Genomic DNA, 25,372 nt, shown 5'->3' with positions numbered 1-25,372 from the left:
ATATATAAATATTCTTCCTAGCAACTGCATTGAATGGAACTCCATAGTCCATGCCAGAGTTCAATCAAATACTTTGCCAACTTTTATAACCTAACTTAATAGGAAAGTCAACCCTAGCGCTCTTTTTTTTTTTCTTCTCTTTTATTTTTTGGTGTTTCAATGTAATTGTGGTTTCTTTCGAGAGGGGAGGTTGGCAATCAATGTAATTGTTTATTAATTCAGATGATGAATAGATATATCCAAAATTATTTTAAACAAATGCATCAAATATACTTTTTTTTTTCTGATAGAGACAATTTAAAAACTTTTTACAAAGGATAGGACACAAATAGAATACATTCAAAATTATTTATAACTGCAAATTATTACTTTATCCATAATATATAGTGCCTTTATCTTTAATCGAATTTTATCTGTGTTTCTTTTCAATAAATACGTGTCTTTAGACTTATGAATACAGATTTTTTTTTTACTTGTCAAAAAATAAAAATATGCACTTAGAAGTTAGAATAGATATATTTATTAATAGAACTTTTTTAAAATGTATTCTTATATTCTACCATTGCGTTGCTATAAATATATATAAAGATGGTTAAAATAGTCTTTTTTTATCATATAAAAATAATAGTTAAGATATGGAGTTTAAATCCGCGACGGATTAGTTCTTAATCTGTCGAGTTGGAAGATATTGTTTGGGTAAACAAAAAAAATATAATATATGTCAAATAATTTAATTAAATATATTAAATTATCTAAAGATATTTAAATATCATCTTTAAATAAAAATTACTCTAACCATCTTAATTTTCATGTAAATAATTCGCATAATAGATATAATATAGTAAGTGTCGGGTAAACTACCGATATCAAAGGATTTGAAACATTTTCTCTAAATATGAAACAATGAGTTGAAGTTCGTTTACTATATTATTTACAAGGTGGTGTGATCCACAAAATAGCTCTAATTTCAATTCGGTATGATCCACAAAATAGTCCTAACGTGTTTATAGGCGACACTTGCTTTGGAAAGGAGCCACAACAATGAGAAAGAAATGGAAGAAATCAGAACCTTTAATAATATAGCTAGTATTATTTCTCTCTGTGTATATATATATATATATACCTACACATACAGAGAGCATAAAAAACTAGTTTCTGTTACGCTTTTACTGTGAAATAGAAAAGTAAGATTGTAAAACAAAAAACAATTGGCAAAAATGCAAGCTATAAAGGAAAAGATTCAAGATATAAAAGAATCGCGCAAGGCCAAGGCCGAACTAAAGGCTGAAGAAAAGGTACATGTTTTAATTACGTAATTTATAATCATTCTTTAACTGCATCATTATCATAAATTACAAAACAAATTTTGTTCTAAAAGCAAGGTGTCACTGAATGAAACTAAACTATATTTATATGCTTTAGACTCTTTTTCTTCAAAGGCTTTCCCCCCTCTGTTGTTAAACATATATTTCTATCACAATAAACATGATTTGGTGGGTATTTTTAGTGTAAAGATAGCATGGTTATTCTACTTTTGATTATAAGGATTGGAAGCATTGAATATGTACTAAATTGTTGTGATGCAGGCAGAGAAAGAACTTGCAAAAGCCAGAATGGACATAGCACACGAGGCGAGGCTTGCGAAAGAAGCCGAAGCAGAAATGGACAGGCATGTGGCGAAGGCAAGCGAGATAGCAGAGAAAGAAATAACAAAGCATCAAGCTAACAAGTCCAATCCCATGGACATGAGTGGTATGGACGATGGTGCTCCACCAGCATTTGATGGAGGAATAAGCAACCGCTCTAATGCTGGCACATTGGGATCACCAGAAATCAGCGACCCTTGCCCGGCTCCTCCTGCTCTTGCTGAAACAAAAAGTGACCGCTACTTTACACCTGCAGAAACTGCACCCTCTGCTGCTGCAATGGAAGGACGAAGCGCAATTGATCGCCATCTATGATCACACAACTCTGCAAGGACTTCCCCTTACTAGTTCCAAGCTTTTGCATCTCAAATAAACTTTCTTGCTTTCTTTTTGTTCTTTTAAATGCTTAAAGTGTTTATGTATGTAACAGTCTGTTGTTGGCTTCTAGTTATTTATTTCTCCTGAAATTCTTGTTGGGAATTCTGTTCTTACAGCTATAAAAGTATTGAAATATTAGTTGTTGTTGTTGTGAAATGATAAACTCATCTTTCCTCGTGTCAACAATAATAGATTTATGTAGGATTCATACATTTAGAACAAGGATCAAGATGGAACTAGATACTAACGCGTTGAGTACTTTAGTGTGTAATAAACTCCATTTTTTGAGTTCCTTTTTTCAAAGTCCAATGAAAATAGATAAGATGAAGATACAGGTTAATAGAATACAATTGCAATTGAAGGAGAGAGGATTCTCAATGCAAATAATTGAAGCAATCCACTCAAAATTTTCTCGATTAGATCTTATTTTTCAAAAGATATGAAATTACATAACCTGATGTGTGAATTACTTCTCTGTTTGTGCCTTCCATGCATGGATTGAAAATAAGTGCTCATCAATGACAATAAGCTTGTTTACATTGTACTTCTGCTTACAATTCTATGTATGAGAGATTCAATTACCATGCTCTTGTCTCCAATTTCGTGGACCATTTTACCCTGAATAGATTTGAGAGAGTGAAGCTATTTAAGGAACTTTTCCTCTCTGTAGGATCATAAATCTTCTTCTACTAGCACTCTCCACATGCTCACCAAGTTTTGCAAGATGGTCCATCCTCTTTCTCCATAATTCCGAGGGAGCCGATTGTGTCGACTTCTCTTCAGTCTTGGTTAGATCATCATCTGATACTACAGTACTCTCCTCTGCAGATTTTTCATCATCAGAAGTTTGGATTATCTGCTTCAGTATCCCTACCACTTGACTCATCAACGGTCGTTCTTTTGCGCTTCTACTCAAACAATGATCTGCAAGCTTTGCAAGTTTTCGCGCTCCGTGAATTGAATACTGGCCTTCAAGTCTTGGATCCATTATTAGGACAAACCTTTTGGTCTCGGCAGGGTATTGTTTCACCCATTCCAAAAGTTTCTGCTCAGTTTTGGGCCGGCTTCGCTCCAATGAACGCCTTCCTGTAAGTAACTCGTAAAGCACCACGCCGAAACTCCACACGTCGCTCTTGGTAGTGAGATGGCCTGTCTGAATATAATCTGGAGCAGCATAACCATTTGTTCCCATCACCTGACATAGAATATTCTACATGAGGACTGCATAATCTTTATCATCATTCAAATACTCCTTGTATTTGCAAAGATATATGTTTCAGAATGCATCATTTTCCAGGTATTTAATAGCTTACAATCAAGAAAAAGTTAAGAAAATATGTATGCACTGTGCATTAGAAGCTATACACCAACACTAATATAAACATTCTAGACTAACTAGTTAGGATACTTAAAATAAAAAACCTTATCCAGCCATGTTATTTAATGGATCAAATTAATCACGAGGACTAAAAACAACAATTCGATACTTGGAATAATCGAGCATGAAAGTCTTCATCACTTAAAAATCTGTAATGTCACCAAAATCAGTACACTTACAGCAGTTGAAACATGAGTATGTCCAACTTCCGGTCCCTCCCTAGCGAGTCCGAAATCTGAAAGTTTTGGCCTAAAATTTTCATCCAGTAGTATATTTGAGCATTTAAAATCCCGATATATCACCTTCGGTCAAAAACAGTTTAAAAGAAAAAGATTAGTTTGTCGGGAAAATTGGATGCGAAATGTGTCTAAACAAAAATATAGATATCGTTAGAAGTTCATGTATGTTAAAAACTACTAATATAAGATGGTACTGCTTTAACTCAAACCTGAACTTCTGATTCTTCATGCAGATATGCTAACCCTTGAGCTGCTCCAAGTGCTATCTCAAGTCTTGTTTTCCAAGGAAGAGGATCATAGGCTTTATTGAAAAGATGGGATTCTAAGCTTTTATTCGACATGTATTCATATACAAGCAGTCTTTGAATTCCTCTTTCTCCATCCACAGAACAGTACCCTATTAGTTTGACAAGATTTTGGTGCTCCACAACGCCAAGAAACTGAACTTCAGCTAACCATTGCTTATGGCCCTACATGAAGGAAGGAAAAATTCAAACTTGCTTAATAAACAAACACGTATCCTAACAAGACCAAGTTGAATTCTCAGAAGAATAACAACAAAGCACAAGGGGAAAAGAAAAAATCACATAATCAAATAATGTAAACCATAACACAGATCTTATCCTATGAACAAAAAATAGTAAGTGTCAATTATGTATCAAAAAATTCTCGGTCAGTGAATTATCTGTATCAAGAAACCCATTAAGATGGGTTCAGATGAAAATGCTCTAGATGTTTCTGACTTTGTAAGAACACAACTTTACATATGAGACACTCAATTCAACCTATAATAAATTTTCGAAGAAAATAGACTACAAAGGTATCAGCAGAATATCTTTTAACAATTGTTTTTCTCTGTACCTGCGTCCCAAAGTAAAAGAACACAAACAAAGGAAAGTCAACCCATCTCAACTATAGACCTAACTCTAAATTCTAACGTAACAAGGAATTTTATGTAAATGATTGGCAGTGAAGAACAGAGTTGCAAGTCCATTGAGGAGCAAGAATATCGATTCAAATATAAAATATAAGACATGGAAGAAAATCAGCGTCCCTTCTTATTATCCTTGGGCCGCACCAAAAGAGTGTAATATATGCAGTCTAATCTAATAATCACATTAGTGGCTATTTCCATGGCTTGAACCCGTGACCTCAAGATCAGATGAAGACAACTCAACTGTTGCTCCAAAACTCCGCTTTGAAATCACAAACAAAATAGGCCCTAAATTTCCTCAACCTAGGCTAGCAAACACAATAGCCAGAAAATAAATGACATAACAACAAATATTTTCCAGTGTAATTTACTCAAATTACATGACAATAAGCGGAACATGTTGAATGTGTTACCTGCAAACCATTCTGGTTAAGCCTTTTGATGGCAACTGAAACAGGATCAGCATTAGCAATGACAGGTTTGATTGAACCTTTATATACACTCCCAAATCCACCTTCTCCTATCTTAAAAACTCTACTGAAATCATTGGTGGCTTGGCGGAGCTCGTCGTAGGAGAAAACCCTCAAATTATGAGCTTTCTCCTCATACAATTCCGGTATACCACGAGGTGAGGACGAAGATCCTGAAGACTTGGTGACTCTTTTAAAAGCATTGAGCTTGGATTTCTCTTGTTTTTTCAATTCAGGTGCTGATCTACGCTTCCACTTCCTAGATTTGTCTTTGAAGTAGAGAAAGCAACTCATAGCATATATAGATATGATTCAATATCAACAAAGTCTTTCAGAACATGAAGAGATTACCAATATCACCACCTAAGCAAAAAGAAAGGGAATCCATCAATGTCAAGATTCAACACTCTAGAATAAATTACTCACAACATTTGATGAGAAAGCAACTAACTAACCATTGTATTAACAAAACGGTTGAAAACTCAAATAAATAAAAAAATAAAAGTCGAAGCAATGAACCTTTGCAAATAAGAAGAGCGAAAAAGTGTCGTTCCAGCAGAAGAGACATATGAAATATGAATTTAAAAGAAAGAAACGAAAATGCATAGCAACATAATATAGAAGGAGGAGTTGGTGAATAGAAGAAGAAGGTGGACGCGTATTTGGCAGAGGCGTTGAAGTTTATGAGTGTCACGAGAAGGAGAAGAGAAAAGAGGAAGTTATTTAATTGATGTTTGATTGGTGTAGTTGACCGTCACCTATGAAAGGTGAGAGATGGCTGCTGCCCTGGTTACGTCTTGCTTTCAACGAAACATGAAGCGTCTCTTTCCGAGTGTTGAAATGGATACAATTCAACTGACAAGTAAATTCAAATGTCTTCAAGTCATCCTTCCTTATCTCTTTTTGGACGTTTATTCGTCAACTTGCCATCTGTTCGTCGCACACAACAAAAGGGATAGTAATCATACATTCATTCATACTGCATTAATTATACTTTGCAAGAGTCTTCTATTTTTGTGTCCCTTTGATTATGGTAATGGATTTTAATTCTTAAAATTTTTTGATATTATAATTTTAAATAAATTAATTAATTTTATATTTTATGTAGTTAATTTACGTTTTTAATTTCATATAAAATCTTACTTTTCTTTTATCTTGATCAATAGTCAATGACAACAACTAAAATTAAAGTTATATTTTTATACAATATTTTTAATTAAAAGTTACTGTAAAATAATAAAAAAATATTACTAAATTTTAAGTAATGTTTTTAAGATATTATAGTCAACTATCATAGCATGTACTTTATACTTTTTAACGAATGATACAGATTATTCTTTTTTAAAATATTTGAAAATAATAAAAAATAATTTAAGCAATTTAAAATTATTTTATTTTGCATTATTTAATTATTGCTTTTTTTATAATTATTAATTGAATAATATTAGATATAATAAATATATAATTATAAATTTTGTATACAAAAATTTATAAAATTTAAACTAAATTAATTTTTTTATTATTATTATCTCACTAGCACTATGCTACCTACTATCGATTTTTTTTATTATAGAAAGTTTATAAAATATGTACAATATAGTATTTTTACAAATTTTGTAAAAAAAATTATTTTTATTCCATTTTACTCTTCACAACAAAAAAATTATCAAACTAAAATATCTAAATCTTTTATTCAAGAATGAAAGTCTAAATTATTTTTTTTCAATGTTTTATTAAAACAAAATGATAAATAATTTGCAATATTTTTAAATAATAATAAATTGTATATGCTTGAGAGATTAAATTATCTAATATTGTAAAAAATAAGAAATTAATTTATTCTTTTATTTTGTCAAACACTAATAGTCTAATATTTTAAAATAAATTTATAACTTTTTTTTATTAAAAATTAATCTGTCCAGTAAAAAGTAAAATAAGAAAAAAGGAAATTGTTAAAGTGCTATTATCGCTATTACTTAATTAAAGAAAATCGCCTTAAATAAGATTCGGTTTAGGTTCGCCAAAAGAGTTGCAGACTGCAGCACTGGAGGTGGAGGTAATGATAAAGTAACACAGCTAAATTTGATTAAATTTTATTTGTAGTTATTTTATGAGTTAAGTATGATTTTAGTCTTTAAAATATAAGTTAAATTTTTTTATTTTAAATTTTTTTTTGCATTTCTTAAAATTTAACTTAGTTTTAAAATTGTCTTTATTTTAGATACTAAAATTGTATAGAAATAACGGCATAAACGAAAACAAAACTGAATCATAAACAATTTTTTCTTTTATTTCTTTTTTTCTTTTTTTATTTTATAATCTTTTTGTTATAAATAATTTAATCTAAAATTTTAATATTTAAATAAATTTAATTTAAATTTTAAAAATGATTTTATATANATTTTAGAGTAAAAGGTGGAACAGTGATTGGTGAATGGTCAATGTGTTTTCTCTGATGTTTTGCGGTTTTGCCGCTTCATAGCGACATAGCGAGCCACTCTCTCCTATTATACTAAAATGTTTGTAATTAGTGTTAAGTCAAGCTACCATGGCAGCACGGCTATTGACTACTTCAATTATTGCTGAAGTTACACAGGTATGAGCTGTTAAGCGTTTACAATTAAATTAATGTTAGAAATAGAGATGGACAAATAGAATTTTTAGTTTGTGTAGATAATTTCTCTCTAAAACAAAATGAAATATAATATATTATTTCACATTTTATTCATTAATTTAATTTTTTTTAATCTGTCTCTTAAGAACAAGAGACGCGGGACTTAGCAGCCGAAGATTATCGGCCGTTGTCCCAAACCGCTGCAGCTTCGTTAAATTGATGCGGTTCCTAGTGCGTAATTAAGCCCCGCTCCAATTGTTCTGACCTGAGGCGGTTTTGGGCATTCACCGCATCAAATAACCCTGGGAGAAGAGGGTTTTTGTTTCCCTAAGATATACTCAAAGAAAAAATTCTCAGTAACAATAACACTTCAGTCTTTGGCGCGAGAACCCCAGCAGCGCAAAAGTGAGTCAAGCACTGGTCTCCTCCTCCGCCGTCGTGGCTCTTCCCCCTGTCAGTTCCAGCTTGCACGTCCGCTTCATCGTTCTTCCCGGTCACCAGTCTCCTCCCTCAGCCGTGTAGCTCCCGTGCGTGAAGGTAAAGTGGAAGGGGTCCGAATCTTCTCCTTCTGCCGTGCATGTCCGTGACGTCGTCGGCGTCCTCCCCAGCCATCCGTCCCTGTGTCATCATCGGCAGCCTTCTCCTCTTGCCCTGTTGTGCGTTGCCGATCGCAAGAGACTCCCCTCTTAGTCGTATGTTCTCCTGCATTCTCCCAATTTAATTTTGGTGGCTGTTGGTAAATTAATCTTGCATCTGATCCTTGTGACTTCTGATTTAATTTGTCCCCAATTTAATTTTGGTGGCTGTTGGCCAAATTTTTCTTCCCCAATTTAACATTCAGATTCAATTTGTCCCCAATTTCTGAACTCCATTCTTGATATGTTTGTGTTTACTGCTTCAGCTCATTTCACTAAAAACCCAAATGTTTCCCATCTCAGTTTTAATAAGAAAAAAGAGAATATGGGGGGGATGCTGTAGGGTTTAATTCCCAAGTGTGTGTGTGTGTATCACTGATAAACTGATGTTGTCTTACGTTGGAAACTATGGTAGGAAGAGAAGAGAAAAATGGTTCACATCAAGTAATGAATTTGTGTCTTTAGTCATAAATTTATTCATAACTAATTTCTTTAGCTCAAGTGTCATTCATCTTTGTTACTTTGCAATTTGATATTGGAATCCATTTTTTGCACTTTCGATTTGGCTTAAACTAATGTACTTCTTGCATGACTGTGTGGTTGAATAAATTTAGTAGAATCCACTTTTATATTGCAAGAATATTAGGTGTTCTATCAAAATATTTATCAACTGTATGTTCTCTTATTCCTGGTTTGTTTTCCATCCATTCAATTCAAGCAAGTCTTTATACATAATCCTGTCTATTTTTAATGCTAAAATTTAAATGGTTTAAGTCTGCTTTTATTCTTTGGATTTTTCTAATGACATATTGTAACTTTGGACAATGTCACCAGGTGTGAATAGTGTAAGAAGTAAAGCATATAGAATGCTAATTATTACCAAATTTGGATGAAAGTGAAATTATGTGTGTGCTTTGTAATGCTCTTCAAAAGTTCTTTTACATATTCAGCATTATGACTATAAAATTATGCAGCTCTGCCTGTGTCTCCTCATCATTTAATTTGGAACATACATTCTTGAAAGGAATAAATGGGCCTTTATTTTCATGAGCAGTCTATGTTTTTTACTTCACATGTGCTCATCTGTCTGAAGCGTGAAGTAAAGCGTCTTGTTGATCTCACTGCTGAGGAGACTTCTGATTTGTGGCTCACTGCGCAAAAAATTGGGAACCAGCTTGAGAGCTACCATAAGGCTTCGTCACTTACATTTGCTATCCAAGTAATACTTATTTTTTTATTTTTTGAACATATTTTTATTTTTCAGATTGCTAATTCAGTTATATTTTTGCACTTTGGTTATGCTCTCACTTTTTATATTTAACTGGATAAGATTTCAGATATGAGATTGCTGGCCTATTTTTTCCTCCATGTCATTCTTTCAAATTGTTCACCATTTTCTCTTTGCTATTACCGACTCTCATTACACGCTCTTGCTAGTTGCTATCATGTGAACAGTATGGTGAAATTTTAAAATAGTTGTTCTCTTCATTATTTGAAATTTCAAAATAGTTGTTCTCTTTATTATTTGATGTTAAAAAATTTTACTATTGATAAGATGATAAGATGATAAAATACTAAGACACACCACCTTCATTGCTAAAGGATAAGTGTTAGTTTTGCCATTTTGAGCTGTGTGTTAAGTTAACATGTTTCATATTTAAGCTAATAAGTTAGTTTGGTCATTCGTTTTTATGGTTAAATCATTCCAACAAACAAATGGTTCTGATTAGAACCTCTGCAAGTATCCTTCATTCTTCTGCTGCATAAGCATAGATTTTTTAGTTGTGGACCTTCACATTTAATTAATTAAATGAATGTTGCTTGCGTAGCAGGTTTGCACCTTAATTTTATTTAATTAAATTAAGTGTTCCACAATTTGAATAAGACAGTAAACCTATAGAAAAGTACACATTTTGTTGGTAACCATGCATATATAAATTTATCTGCTTCAAGTGCACGTGAAAGCTAGTTAATTAATTTAATCCCTTTATATATTAGCCCTTTTTTTATTTGTCTAACTATAACAATTTTAATCTCTTTATTTTTTTTTTAGACTTGATTGTTTACTTCTTTAATCTGATATATTTGTATTGCTTGAATATTCATCTAACAGGTCTATCAAAACAAAAAGGGTCACTAGAATTGAGTTGAACAAGAGACTTAGGCACAAAGAAAAAAAAGCAGAAGCTAAGAAATTGGAGGAATTGTCGAAAGAAATTAACAGGTAGTATGTTCATTTACTATGTTTTCAAACACGACAAAGCAATTTTTATTATTTGTTCAAATAGCATATCCTTTCTGCTACAAAATTTGATTTTTCAAGGTTCCTACCATTGAAACGTGAGACACATAGGACATAGTTGTCCTTTTTTTCTTGTTTTTACATCTTAATCAGTTCAGTTGCATAGTTGTTCTAATTCTGGGTAGACTAATGATACAAACACTTCTCAATTCTCACATACTCCCCGATGATATGATGCAAAAGCTTTGTCTAAACTTCAAGCTGAACAGTCTAGGTGTGTTGACGTGATAAACTGACTTACTGTTATAATAATAATAAATATTTTGTGCAACTATGATTATTATATTGTTAAAGGATTTCATGTAATTTTTCCCTTAGGCTTGAAAAACGGGTCAACAAGAAAGTAATGGCAATGTTTAAGAAGGCAGAAGATGAGTACAATGATTTAATGTCAGAGAAAGACATAATTGAGGTTTCTTTTTGCCTATCTATTTCAATAATTTGTCACATTTCTTGCATAACTGGTTATTCTATCCTTGTGTTATGCAGAATGACAAGTCTAAAATTAAGAAAGTGATCAAAGAACTGGATGAGAAAAAGGAGACACTAAATTTGACCTGGGTCAAAGTAAACAAGTCAGTTTTTTCCACCACTTCATATATGCCCTTTACTCCATCTATTTTACATGCTTTTCAATTTGGCAATGCCTTTTTTTTTTCCAGTGATTTTGGATCCATATCTTCTACAGTACTACCGGATACGATGGCTAAGTTAGAACCTCCAGAAGGATGCAGTTTTCTTGATGGTCTTAAGGTTCGGGTTGCATTTGGAGGTGTTTGGAAATAGTCATTGTCTGAATTAAGTGGAGGTCAACGATCCCTTGAGGTTTATATTTGTCAGTCATGACTTTTAAAGGGGCTTTAATATTTAGGATTTTTCTAAGGTTTTTACCACAGTTTTGTTTATCCCCTGTATATATATATATATGCTAGTATGTGCACAAGTAGTGCTCGAGTATCATGTTTTTTTATTTTAAAAATAAAGTTTTTTTTAGTTAACATTTTGAATTTATCTATGAGTTTAATATTGTTTATTTAGTGTTTTTTATATTAATATCTCAAGTTTAATAAATATGATGTAAAGAAAATAGGTTATAGTAAAGAAAAATGGTATAAATTAATATAATTGATTAGTTTTTTTTTAAGCTTGTTTAAGAAATTGTGGCGGTTTTGAACCGTCTTATTTTTTTAAAAAAACCACCCATAATTTTGTGGCGGTTTTGTAACTGCTGCAATTTTTTTAAATCCAATCACTGAAATTGCGGCGGTTTTAAACCGCTGCTAAATCAAACGACGCTAATCCTTGGTTTTGCTGCGGTTGTGCCAGCGGTTTTTCGAAACCGCCGCACAATCAAATCTCCACCCCCTAATAGACACACTTCTAGAACCGCTGAAATTTCGTTTCGCGGCGATTTTTAACCGCCGCAAATTCCCAAAAAACCGCCGCAAATTCCAGTTCCTCTTGTAGCGGCCTTCATTACTTTATTTATGTTTTTGTTGTGCCAATCTTGCAAATTAAGATTTTATCATAGTATCAAAAGTTTAAATTCTTAAATTTTTTTGTTGATAAATTAAATGAACATAACTACTCAAAAATTTCATTATAAATAATTACTAAAATTACTTATTCTAAAAAAGGTTAAATACGATTTTGGTTTCTAAAATAAGGGTTAAAAAATTTTTTCGACCTTAATCTTTTTTTACTTACAAATTCGTTCCTAAAGTTTAACTTAATTTTAAAATTGTTCTTTAGACTAAAATTAAATGTAATAATAATTAATAAATATTAAATAAAATAAATTTAAACTATTTTTTTTATCTCTCTAACATTATAGATTATAATTTATGTCTTAATCACGTAATAGTTAAAAAATTTAAACTCTTCTTATTAGATTGTTTTTAGAAATTATATCTTACACAAATTACTTTCCATCTTGACAACTAATCTTAAATTTCTCTTTTTCCACCCTTTTTTGTTTTTAATTAATGCTGCAAATCAAAGACAACATATTAAATTACAAAATGGCGAAGAATCGATATATTTTAGAGATGATTTTGAAGTTTAATATTTTTGGATATTATTTAATTACAACGCAACAAACCATACATATGTATGTAAACAACTAATAATATTATTGCTTATTCCAATAATACATGATGAAATCCAGAAACATCTAAATTCTCCTCCCTTGATCTCCTTGCGAATTGATTCTCTGAATTTCTCAGGTTTTTTCGATGAATTATTCAAGGCGTAATATAATAGAGTAGTAGTGTTGATCATGGTGAGTGGGGAATCTTGAGAGGTTGAAAACCATGGAATAAACTTGCTTGCCACACTTTTTTAATACTAAGTATGGTGTATCCACATTCGTGAACATTCCATCCTTCTAAGGCATGAACTATTCCAGCTATACGCCAAGCACTTAGAACTCTTCTTGGAAGCCAATTCTGCAACGTAACACATTAATCTATTTTTAGAATATAATAATAATGTACTTAAAACATTAATAATTTGTTCATCAAATAAAGAAAAATTTATATGTAGTCTAACTAATTGCTTTGTTCCAAAATTGTTAAAATTGTGCATAAATATGGGGAAAAATAAAATGTCAATAACCAACAAATATAACTTTTGAATTTATCTTTTACGCACCCACAAAATAATTATCCAATTAACTATTTTATACACACGCACGCCAAAAAAATGTGAATAAAGATGAAAATTCAGGTGCAGTTGACTTCACGTGAAGTTAATAGTTGAGAGTCGTTAGATGAAAATTTAGTAAAATCAGTTAAATCATCTAATAACTCTCAATTATCAATTTTACATGAAGCCGATTCCACATGAATTTCTACCTGTGAATAATGGAGTATTATTGTACCAACCTCGCAAGAGTGCAAATTCATGAATTTAGGAGGAGCGGTCATTGCTGGTGTAAAATGGAAGTAGCAATCTTTTCGGAATTTCTTTGGAGGGAAATGAGAAAAAGGAATGAATAATGATCCTTTTGATGCACTCATTTGCTCATCTTCATCCCATCCATCTCCAACGATCCATATCTACACAATAATCAAATCTCATCATCATGTCACTTCATTCAAATTAATTATTTAATGGGATATATTATTATTCTTTCTTTCCTATATATGATGTGTGTTATTTTTTCAGTCCACAATTTTAGTTTCTCCAAAATATAAGTCGCTTGTTTGGTTCAAAATATTATTTTAATATTATTCATTCAAAACGTTATTATTAGTTATAGTATATCTGATATATGAGAACTAACCATTTATTTTAAAGTGAAAATATACAAATTTGACTTGTTCTAAAAATATTCTTGAAAGTAATTATTAAAAATTTGTGTGTGAAAAATACACAAAGCATGTAAAGGTTAAAATTTTCAACTAAAATTTTTTATAACTATTGTAACCATTTTTATTAAGGTTATTTACTTGTCCATATTTTATAAAATAAAATTTTAAATTTTATAAAAATGCAGCGTATTACTTATATGCTCCTATTTTTTAACTAACGTGAGAGTCCAACACGGTATATAACAATTTATATCTCATGATAAATCCTTGAAACCTCTAACAAATTATCACTTGTGTGCTTTGTCATATTAAGAGTTCGTTTGGGTGATTTTTTTTTAATTTTGATTTTTTTATAATATCTTTTAACAAAGTAAAATAATTTTATGTTTAAATATCTCATATAAAAATATTTTTTTATTTATCAATTATGTTTAGATATAATAATATAAAAGTATTTTTTGTTTATTTATTGTGCCAAACATTTTTTTAAGTAAAAAAATCTTTAAAAAAATTAATTGTAACTTTTAATAAAAAATATTTTTTACTTGTTTAATATTTTTATTATTAAAAATTTGACAAATACACTAAAAAATGAAAAGGATTTTTTTATTAAAAAAATTGTTTTCAACAACTTAATAATATCTAAACAAAAAATTTGTGAATTACAATAATTTAATATGAGAGAGAGCCATTTAACATATTTCTCTGCTAAATCACAAAAAATTGTGACGATTTAATTTATTCTAAAATGATACCCTCTATGTAGGGTACAACGATTTACATGAAGAATTATGTTAGATAACAAATAATTTTCTTAAATAACATAAACAATTTGACCCAATTCAAGTAAAGTATACTGGTCACATTATAAAAAAAAAAAAAACAAAAATATAGCCAAATAAAATCAAAATATTCATGTAAAATTTTATCCCAAACAATATATATATTTAGGTGATTTATCCTTAAATATACGAATTTTATCAACAAGAGTACAAGACTATTAACTAACTACTATACTTGGCGCATGGAGTATTATTTTACGGAAAATAATTGAAATTAGTTAGCAAAAGCTTTTATGATTTTATTATTATGAAATACGGATAATTAAACCTTTGGAGTATTGATTGGTGAAAGAGTAAAGCGTCCTTTGGATTTTGTGACTCTCTGTTGAAGCATCTTCAGCTCTTCCTTATGCAATAAAGCTACCTGCTTGCAATTCGGTCCATCATTAGTGATGAAATGAGAATATATATAATAAAACTTTAGTTTGAATAATACCTGAATATTTCTTCGGCATAGAGCATTGGCAATGGCAAATGAAACCTTGTTAAAATTGCCACGAAGTAAAACTTGATTTGTCCCTTTGGGAATGCTGTTGAGAACAATTGCAGCAGCTAAGCTACTACCATCAACAATCTTTATCTTCAGCTTTGGGTATTTTCTTATATAAACTTCACCATGTGCATTAAGTTCTTCTTTCTGCATGCATCAAAATAAAATTGCAATCCAAAAATAATATTGTTTTTTTTCATGATATAAAATAAAATTATGTATTTTATAAATACACTAACGTTCGAATTTCTATTGAAATCATCATATTCAAATAGCAGAATGCTTAAATTAAGAGCTTGTTGTTTCAATGTACTTATTTATTACCAATATTTTTGGTTTGTTAGTTCAATATTTAGTTTTAAAAGTATTTGATTTTCATTCCTATAAAAGTTTATTTTAGTATACTTCTAATTATTTCTTTTTAATATTTAATTTTAAAGGACCATAAACTATCATTTTAATGGGTTTTAAAAATCAAATTATCATAACATTTAGAGATTTAAAGAAAAAAAATATTATTTCGGCATAGGGACGAAAAAACAAAAAATAATGGTAAAATCAATAAAGGACTTGTTTGGATGTCATTCTCGAAAAAGATCTTTTACAAAAGTAAAAGTGATTTTATATTTTGATATCTCATGTAAATTTTTTTTATTTATCAATTATGTTCTGATAAAATAAGATAAAAATATTTTTTTATTCATTTATTATGCGAAAAATATATTTTTTTAAAAAAAAAATTAAAAGGATATAAATTGTAATTTCTCCATTTTTTTTATATTTCTAGTACTTTTACTTTTACTATTAGAAATTTGTCAAACACACTAAAAAATAAAAAAAGATATTTTTTCATTGAAAAAAGATATTTTTTATTGATTTAGTGGCACTCAAACAAGCACAAAATAGTTTAAAAATTAAGAGATTGGATCCAAACCTGAAAGTAAAAGCTTATTTGATTTGTATTTTTCTTTTTTATTTTTAAAGTTTCATAGAAAAAAAAAACAAAAATAAAAAAATAGAATTTTATTATTTTACTATTATTTTCTACCTCTTTTCACAAAGTTCTAACAACAAAAAAGTTGAAATACAATAATCTTTGGCAGAGCCAAAATTAAATAAAAAGCATATTTAGGCTATATAAATACAACTAATTTTTAAAATAAAAGGAGGAAATGAACTAACCTGATTTAGAAGTCCTAGACTTATTACCTTCGCACCACCTAACTCAGCTTCCATTATTGCCTCTTCAATTAAGTTGTTCAATGTTCCACTTTGCCATCTTAGGAAATACTACAACACAGGTCATGTGTCACATGCAATCACTTGGATAATTGCAAAAGAAAAAGTTTAGAAAGTTATTTAATTTAAAAAAAAAACCAATATTATGCAAAATTTTTCCTTCTCTCTTTGTTTTTGTTGACTACAAAGAAAATTATATATGTTTTTAATTGTTTGAACAAGAAAGTTTATTCACTTGTTGCATTAAGGAAAAATTTTAAAATTTATCTGTTGTCAGCTTATTTTATCAATCGTCAAGAATTTAAAAACGAACCAATTGAACTATAAATTGGTCGACTAAATTCCTATTTTGGTCCCTGAGATTTACGCGATTATTCATTTTGGTCCCCGAAATTCAAAATTACTTATACTGGTCCTCCAGATTCAAGTTTGGGTACTAATATGGTCCCTCGACTCTTTTCGGTGATAATTAGGCAAATGGAATACTGAGATGGCACCCTTCCTGTCATGTTGGATGCTGTAACGGGTAGTTGACATGATGAGAGTTGTATTTGTATCTAATTTAGTCCTTAAAACCCTAATTATCTTATTATTTATCTGAGTTATAATGACAAAATTTTAATAAGGGGGGATTAAATTGGATATAAATACAACCCTCGCCACATTAACTAGTCGTTACAATATCCAACGTGACAGGAAGGGTGTCATCTCAGCACTCCATTTGCCTAATCATCACCAGAAAGAGTCGAGGGACAATATTGATGCCCAAACTTAAATCTGGAGGACCAGTATAGATAATTTTAAATTTCAGAGACCAAAATGAGTAATCGCGTGAATCTTAGGGACCAAAATGGGAATTTAGTTTAAATTGGTCACTTATTTTATTAGTGATAAATTTAAAGCTAAATAAATCGGTATGTAGTACTATAAGATTTAGAGTACTGCTTTACAAAATGAACATCACACATACTATTTAGAATAATCATCCGAGTAAAACATCTCAGGTCATGAAACCACTCATCCCAAAAGTTTAAACTGGCTAATAGAAAAGAGTAACACTAATGGTTATATCTCTAATACTCCCTAAACCTCCATTATACACATTATACAAATATTCCATTAACTCTCTGTCCTTTCTATAAGATTTAAAGCTAAACAAATTTTTTTTTTTTTGTAGTGAATTGAATATCCCAAATTAAAAGCGAGAAACAATCTTACTTGTATTTTAAATCTGGGTATAACCCAGGATTGCAAGTTGAGATTTTGAAAGTTGTTGGTTTCTAAAAGAAAGGCAGGACCATGGAGGCAAGTAGTGATTAGCATAGAGCAGAATGTGAAGGGCCACATCAAATGGAGGTACCATTTTGATGTTTGAGGGTTGGAGGCTAAGGAAGCAACCCCTAACCGTAGCTGATAAATGGAATGAAGTGTTGTTAAGTGTGTCAAATGCACCACATCCGCAACCTCCATTGGTTTCTTTAGACATGTTTCGTATGTTGTTTCTGTCGATGTATCCACAGTACCATAAATGTAGTCATATATTGGCATGAAAAGTGAGTAATTTGTTCTGAATTTGGTGTGATGCAGCGAGTGAAACCTGTGGAACCACCATTATTCAATAATCAATCCATCTCTTCTTAGTTAGTTAGTTTTAATAAGAAGATAGAGATCAAATTAAAATTATGATTAATTCTAAAGTGATTTGTTGTATATATAACATATGTAGAGCTCCAATGTCATTTAAACAATTGATAGATTGGGTTAGGTCATAATTATAAATTATATATAAACTATTTTTTTTAACCTTCAAAATGTGGCTACATAATAGAATCATTATTAGTCGTTACTTAACCTAATCCTATTCAACTTCACACAATTTAGAATATAAATTTAATTTTGATACGCTCTCAGCGTAAAATAATTTTATATGTGTATTTAATTACGTAATATTATATCAATAAAAATAATTATCTTTCATATTAATCATGTGAATAGTTATCAAAAAAATAGATGTAATTATACAATTATATAAAATACTTTATACAGTGCATCAAAATAAACTCTTGAAATATAAGAGAACTTTAAACTAATTGGTTTGGTTTTTCTCGCATATTGTATTTATGGTAACATAACCATATTCATTAACAATTTGTAGGGATGTAAGGTTATTCAGCTTCAGCATTCCATTAGTAAAGTAACTAATAATAACTGTTTATTATTTAATGACTAGAAAAAGTCTTGGGAAATAAAACCAACAAGTTAAATCAACCAACAAAATAACAAGTACATTTGAAAATAACACAAAGAAAAGTTAATTTACAATATAACATTTAAACTATAAAATTATTATAATTTAGAATTTAAAACTTAGTTTTTGAATTTAAGAATTAGGATACGTAATAAGCGGTGGACAAAGAACAGTAAATGAAACTGTGATATTAAAAAAATAAAAATATTATTCGTATACCAAAATTAATTACTAAAATCAGTTACTATTATATTTGTGGATAAATATACGTGTGATTTAATTTATTTTTAATATATATTTATATTTTAACATATATTTTATATTAGTGACTGATTTTAATGTATATATAACATAATCATAAACAAATAAATAAAAATAATTTAAAAAGAATTATGAATAATTATATATTTTTTTATTAGCTGATGTGAATATATTTTTTTTTCACCTCTTTTAGTTGAATTTGTAGTTATAATAACTACACACATAAAAATACTTTATACAAAAACAATAATAATAAAAAATTATGAAATAATAATTTAGTCAAATAAATATATCAAATATCTTCACAAAAACTTGCATCTTATCATTTTGGTGCACATATAATATATTGTTACTAGAAGATATAGAAACGTACGCTGGCGTGTAAGAGAAATACTTTAAGAGAGGAAAGACGGAAAAGAGTATCTTGGGAAAGAACTCAAAGTTGCAATGACCAACATTGTTCATGAAATCGATGTATACGATGTAGCCATAAAGTGCAGCAATGGAGGATGTTCTTGTGATCAACGTTGTCATCATCGGTATTGCGAATAGCGTGAAATATGCTAAGTGCTCAGCAAATGGATGCGTAACCGCTGCCAAAACCATTCAAAATCACCAAGTAACTACTCTTAATATATTATTAATTCTTCAATATTATTATTATTATTATTTCTCTTTTACCTGAAATTCTTTCGTATAGCTAGGCACCCTTTTAATATAAATTTACACACTGTACTCTCCTACGTACATACTTTAACAATATGTGTGTATCTTCAAGGAGAAAGAGCATTAGTGGATCCAACTTTGTTAATATTCTTAAATGAATATATAAAGGAATTTAGCAATTAATTAATACAGAAGCTAAGTAATTATCAAAGTAAATTAGTATTAGCATCTGCTAAACCAAATTTTTTTAATTTTCTAAGATTAAAATGATAAAATCTGCTATTTTAAATAAATGACTAAAACGTTATTTAAGCTTGGCGTATAAAGTATATAAATTGAAAAAAAAATCAAAATAATTATAAATAGAAAATTATTAGAAATTTAGAATGCTTAATGGGAATTATATTTTGGTGGGAAGATTCAATTAAAAAACTATTTTTTTCAAATAATATCAGTCAAATTTTAAAATTAATTTTCTTTACTTATTCTAAATAAAATATCCTTGACAATTTCTGCTCATATAACATCATAACAAGATAATAAATGTTATTATATATGAAAATAATTAAAAATACCTGTGACCGTTATTGTTTTCCTTGCACACAATAAAAAAAGTAAAGAAAATAGCATACATGTGATAGGCTGAGTGACAATGGAAGAATGATGGTGAGAGTGATATCGAGTGTAGAGAAAGTGGTGATGAAGTGCTCTGTGAAACCAGTAGTATATGAACTCCACTGGTCCAGCATGCAATATTGCTGTCATTATTACACCTTTTGTATTCCACCATGGCAGCTTTGATGCAAATGGAAATACCATGTACCCTATATAGAATAGGATTGCTGTGAATAATATCTGGTCATCCCTGTAAAATATATTTCATCCCCCACACAATCACACTCTAAAAATAATTAAATACTACTATAACTTTATTAATTACTTTATAAATAAGCTTTAGTTATTTGCTCTATATATATATACTTTTACTTAAATTATAATTTGACTTTTATATTTTCAAAATTTGTATTTGTATTTTTATAATAATAAATTTCAATTAGCTCCTTAATTACTAACTGTGTTTTTGTTCAAAGTATAAAATTTTTTTGAAATATTTATTTTTATATTTGATATAGGATATACGATATACGATTCTAAAATATTTTAAGAAGAATGTTAAAGAATATGTAGAATTTATTATTTTTGATCAACAGTTAGTTATTGATGTTTAAAAATGTAGACTACGTTATTCAATTGCTAGACTAAAGAAATTTGGATGATAGTTAAAAATAATGACAAAAATAAAAAATTTTGCTGATTTTCTAGTATTTTTCATATTTTAGAAATAAATATTTTAGAATTATTTCTTTTTCTTCAAAATAACATTATTAGTAAGGAGTTAATTAAAACTTTTTACCTAATATAGAGATTTAATAATAAAATATTAAAAAATAAATATTTAATTAAAAATGTGATAAAAGTATATAGATTAATATATATAAATTTTTAATAGTATAAAATTATATCTAATAATATATGATTACTCATTTTTCTTTACTAATTAAATATTGGTCAAATTTTAATAAAAGTGATGAGCTTAAACATTTTCATAAAAAAATTAATACGATAATTTTTAGAGCTTTACTCCTTTTTTTAATATACCCTAGGGAAAATGTAGCTCAGACTTAATTGATAAGGAGAAATTATACAAGTATTTATAGTAGGAGAAAGGAAGAGGAAGATAAAATTAAAGTAAATGATTGAACCAGTTGGTTTCTCTGTCAACTTGATCGAACTCAAGGCCTCTATCAACAATCCTGTTGTTTCCCTTGGCAGTTCGGTAGCGAGAGACAGATATCCAGATCTGGTTGTGAACCATTCTCATCACTATAAATGGTAATACGAGATAGTTCACTGGGTCCCCTCCTTCTTTTGTTGTCAGCGTATACATGCTATGCACCACCCATGGTGTTATAATCACGAACTTCAAAACAGATACATAGGTACGGTGTCAACATCAAAACGTCATGAATGCTTATTCTATGTGTTATCATAAATAATGAAACATTAGATTATGAATATAACAAAAATGTACTGTCATAAGGATTGTGGGCTAACCTTTATATATTGATGGCTATTATAGTGGTGTTGATGTACTATTATTGTTTTTTTTTTTTTTTTGTTAATCTTAAAAATTGAAATTAGTTATACTTGTAATGATACTTAAATAATATATCATTTAGGGTCAAAATATAAACACTAATTTGTTACTTGTACATTCTGTATTGTGGAATTGACAACATCAATTCCGTTTAAGGTTAACACAGAAAAAACAATGACAATCAACTCTTTTCGATCAATAAAATAAGGGAAAGTACGGGGAGTCATTAGAATATATGTACAATGCGTACAATGAAGGTTTAAGGAGTATTAGAGATATAACCATTAGTATTAGAGATGTTTATTATCCTTAATACGCGGATGATTATTCTAAATATGATGGGTGATATTCATTTTGTAACTCATTTTATAAATAAGTCATTGTCTCCCTAGCAAAATTTATAAAATAATCAACAATTGATGATTAAAAAAAATTAAAACAAACAAAATAAAAATATTAAAAACTCAAGTAAAAAAATTCAAAAGCGAAAGTAAAACTAATTTAGAGTAATGAATTTATAATTTAAAATTTAAAATTTAAGATTTAAGTTTAGAATTTAAAATTAAAAAATTTAGAGTTTAAAAGTTAGAAATTAAAATTTAAAATATATAATTTATGTGATTATTGGTAACAGGTGGCCGATGGAAGGAAAAAGAATAATTTTAAAAGAATAATTTTAAAAAAATTGTAAATGAGTAAATTTTGTTTGTTTGATAGATCAATGTCTGTTCGTTGTTGGCTAATAAAATTGACAGCAACCATGTATGTTGATTTTCTAACATGGATGATAGCTAAAATATTGATGTAAAATGTTATATTTTTAGATATCATGCAATATTCGATGAGAAACTATATATAATTTATTTCAATAAATTCACTTTGAAGTCGGGATAGCATAATTTATAAAAAAAAATCAAATATAGTAGAGAAGGCTAATGAGATTAAAACATGAGTGTGGTAAATTACTTAGGTTATATATTCATTAGAGTTATAATAAAGTAAAGGTTTAATTATTCTGTTGATTCTTATAGTTTTGTGAAATTTTTAGTTAGGTTTTATATTTTTTCATCTTTTTAATTGTACAATTTTTTTTAATTAGGTTCCTCTTTGCAGTAATAGACTTAATTTTATAGAGACCCAACTAAAAAAAAATTATACAAAAACCCAAATAAAAGAAAAGAAAAATATAGATTCCTATTAAAAAAAATTAATATAAAGACTCAATTAAAAAAAAATACAGAGATCTAATTAAAAATTTTATAAAACGATAGGAAGTAATAGAATAATTAAACCTAATATAAATATGAAAGATAAGAAAAGGACTAACAAGGGATGTAAGTGAAAAGGAAGATTAAACATTAAGGTAAACCAAAATAAACCTAGCTAAGCTAATATATATTGAAGCAATGCAATCATAATAAATAAATAAACCTTGAAATTTCCAAGAGGCTTCCAAGGCCAATCAGTAAGAATGCCTGGTTTGGAAGCCATTTTAATTTGTATGTGAAGAGATCTATATATCTGGTAGTAATGTAGAATGCATTATATGTATGTGAAGATCTACTTATATATAGTTTTGAATGACTAAAGGTGTTCAACTGCGAACTATTTTCCATTAAATGCACAACTGCTACCGAGTACCGCTGTTACGTTTGGGAAATAGTAGTTATTGGTTAGTACTATACATCCAAGAATTACATGCAAATAAAATAATAAGTTCAATTATTGTCGTTTTCTTCTATCAAAGAAAAAAAAAATTACAACTCACTAATCCATCGTTTTTTTTTTTTATTTGTGAGCGTACTAATTAGGCGTGAAGCTTCAATCAATAGAGGTAAAAATTCTACATCATTAACCCTAAGAATTCGTGTCATTATCATAGGTTCACTACTGTTTCCTGATAAACAAACGTACAGTAACTCGATCGGTGAGCAAGTAAAGCTTTTAGCAAGTTTGATTTCTATCCAAATCCAATCTCATCTATTTCCCGGTGTGTGTTTAGATTACAGTTTGTAAATGGAAGTTTATATAAAATTAATTTTGTAAAATTGATTTTGATCAAAAGTGAATTGGTATTAACATGGTTTATGTTTGGTAATTTTTATTTAAAATGGATTATAATAAACTAAATATTGTTTGAATTACATTATTCAAAATCACTTTTAAATAAAAAATTACAGAAAAAATATGAATTTAAATAATTATTTTAATAAATTTTAATATTTTTTTAGTACTCTAATAGAATTAATAGAATTATAATACAAAGTAAAAAAAAAATATTCCATACAAAAAAATAACAATAACAGTAAAAAAAATCATATAAAAAAATCAGAAATTTTATAAAAAATAATAATATACACAAAAGAGTATTAGAAAAAAATATTATAAAAAAATAAACATATGAACATGAAGGACATACTTGATACATAGAATATAAAATTCAATTCAACGTAAAAAGATCAACAAAAAAACTAAAATTTTTAGCTTTTAATAAACCAAAGTTAAAGACAGAAATTACTTCTGCATTTACATAATAAAATTACTTCAGCCAAACATAAAAATAAAACGTTTAAAAAACTCAAACAGACTTCTCTCTTTTCAAACACAAATCCAAACACACCTTCAATCTATTCACAATTGGTTTCTCAAAACTCACATACGAACTTACTTTCGAGTAATCAATCATGATCATCAATTATCAAAGCATAAATCTCTCTTTATTGGAAAATGCTTGGTGTGCAAGCCACTTTTTCCAACGCAGTGTATTTTGCGTCATGTCATGTATTTTTTATGAACAATCTCGTAATTAGAAATTGAATTCAAACTCGAAATTAACTTAAATTTTCATCTAAGTAACTTTTATTATTCCACATGGCACATAGTAATTAGATATGACACCACAAACAAACCTATTCATGATTTATTAAAAAGTCATGGGTCAAAATGTATTTATTTTTATCCTAACAAAAATTTGCAATTAAGCATAATTTATATCAAATTAAATTTAATGATTCTATTTATGAGGATAAAACATATTCTTTTTAATTAAAACAAATAAATACTAACTTTCAATTAGAATCAGATTTTTATAGGATGCTACACTAACTATCAAATCCCTCATCATCACCAAAATAATTCATAATTTGCCATATATATTTTTACCATTAGTTAACCTGCTTTAGTAATAACATTATATTTTAACTTTCATTTTTTTGAAAATTTAGAATTTAAAAATTAAAGTTTGAGAGTTAGGATAAATAACAATAGTAGAAGGTTGTGAAAAGCCACATGGCAATTTTTTTTCTAAAGTTAGAAGCGAGATTCGAATTCACAAATCGCGATTTTTAGATGAGTATAAAGAGATTATGTTCCTTTTTCTTACCAAGAGGTTTTGGGTTCAAGACTCATGTAGTGCAAACTTGATCAAAAAGAAAATATCATGTGTGTATAGGTGTGGTATGTATGAGTGTGTAACCTAAAATTGCGGATTGTCAAATCCATAAAAAAAAAAGGAGACTATGCCATTTGATAATATTAAAACTTAAAACTTTAAAAGTG

At 28.8% G+C, this 25,372-nt stretch overlaps 3 protein-coding genes, 1 long non-coding RNA gene and 1 pseudogene across 5 annotated transcripts; 3 read left to right on the top strand and 2 right to left on the bottom strand.

Annotated features, from left to right (window-relative positions):
• The first annotated feature begins 1,213 nt into the window (after positions 1-1,213).
• Positions 1,214-2,064, top strand: LOC107494951 (uncharacterized). Its single transcript, XM_016115993.3, has 2 exons — positions 1,214-1,295; positions 1,587-2,064. The coding sequence occupies exons 1-2, from the start codon at positions 1,218-1,220 to the stop codon at positions 1,959-1,961; spliced, it is 453 nt and encodes a 150-aa protein (XP_015971479.1). The 5' UTR covers positions 1,214-1,217; the 3' UTR covers positions 1,962-2,064.
• A 347-nt stretch (positions 2,065-2,411) lies between these two features.
• LOC107495033 (probable serine/threonine-protein kinase PBL19) lies at positions 2,412-5,916 on the bottom strand. 2 transcript variants are annotated; one of them, XM_016116084.3, is made up of 5 exons: positions 5,565-5,916; positions 4,989-5,408; positions 3,851-4,111; positions 3,582-3,704; positions 2,412-3,219 (listed from the first exon to the last, which is right to left on the bottom strand). In XM_016116084.3, the coding sequence occupies exons 2-5, from the start codon at positions 5,337-5,339 to the stop codon at positions 2,671-2,673; spliced, it is 1,284 nt and encodes a 427-aa protein (XP_015971570.1). In that variant the 5' UTR covers positions 5,340-5,408; positions 5,565-5,916; the 3' UTR covers positions 2,412-2,670. The 2 variants fall into 2 exon arrangements, with proteins under 2 accessions (XP_015971570.1, XP_015971571.1); XM_016116085.3 differs by having other exon boundaries at positions 5,804-5,915.
• A 1,659-nt stretch (positions 5,917-7,575) lies between these two features.
• On the top strand, positions 7,576-9,364 carry LOC127748392 (uncharacterized). Its single transcript, XR_008010505.1, has 3 exons — positions 7,576-7,641; positions 7,806-8,351; positions 9,269-9,364. It is a non-coding gene; the product is annotated as an uncharacterized LOC127748392 (long non-coding RNA).
• Positions 9,365-10,542: 1,178 nt separating this feature from the next.
• On the top strand, positions 10,543-11,605 carry LOC107495035 (structural maintenance of chromosomes protein 2-2-like; annotated as a pseudogene).
• A 1,088-nt stretch (positions 11,606-12,693) lies between these two features.
• Positions 12,694-23,320, bottom strand: LOC107494920 (very-long-chain aldehyde decarbonylase CER1). Its single transcript, XM_016115963.3, has 10 exons — positions 23,246-23,320; positions 21,420-21,637; positions 20,289-20,521; positions 19,364-19,583; positions 17,700-18,078; positions 16,425-16,532; positions 15,189-15,389; positions 15,021-15,116; positions 13,482-13,655; positions 12,694-13,043 (listed from the first exon to the last, which is right to left on the bottom strand). Exons 1-10 carry the CDS (start codon positions 23,303-23,305, stop codon positions 12,873-12,875), a joined length of 1,860 nt encoding a protein of 619 aa, XP_015971449.1. The 5' UTR covers positions 23,306-23,320; the 3' UTR covers positions 12,694-12,872.
• Between the last annotated feature and the right edge of the window lie 2,052 nt (positions 23,321-25,372).

Source organism: Arachis duranensis, chromosome 6, assembly GCF_000817695.3.
Source record: "Arachis duranensis cultivar V14167 chromosome 6, aradu.V14167.gnm2.J7QH, whole genome shotgun sequence".
Taxonomy (NCBI): domain Eukaryota; kingdom Viridiplantae; phylum Streptophyta; class Magnoliopsida; order Fabales; family Fabaceae; genus Arachis; species Arachis duranensis.
This window is presented reverse-complemented; position numbering and strand designations above follow the sequence as displayed.

Bases quoted from the DNA above. Each gene is read 5' to 3' on its own strand.
- LOC107494920 (XM_016115963.3), bottom strand. From the start codon at position 23,305: ATGGCTTCCAAACCAGGCATTCTTACTGATTGGCCTTGGAAGCCTCTT. The intron at 16,533-17,699 runs GTAAGATTGTTT...CCTGTGTTGTAG, and splicing joins TACCCAGATTTAAAATACAA to TATTTCCTAAGATGGCAAAG. The intron at 15,390-16,424 runs GTTAGTTCATTT...TGATGCATGCAG, and splicing joins GTCTAGGACTTCTAAATCAG to AAAGAAGAACTTAATGCACA.
- LOC107494951 (XM_016115993.3), top strand. From the start codon at position 1,218: ATGCAAGCTATAAAGGAAAAGATTCAAGATATAAAAGAATCGCGCAAG. The intron at 1,296-1,586 runs GTACATGTTTTA...GTTGTGATGCAG, and splicing joins AACTAAAGGCTGAAGAAAAG to GCAGAGAAAGAACTTGCAAA.
- LOC107495033 (XM_016116084.3), bottom strand. From the start codon at position 5,339: ATGAGTTGCTTTCTCTACTTCAAAGACAAATCTAGGAAGTGGAAGCGT. The intron at 4,112-4,988 runs GTAACACATTCA...TCCTTCATGTAG, and splicing joins TTAACCAGAATGGTTTGCAG to GGCCATAAGCAATGGTTAGC. The intron at 3,220-3,581 runs GTAAGTGTACTG...ATTCTATGTCAG, and splicing joins ATACTCATGTTTCAACTGCT to GTGATGGGAACAAATGGTTA.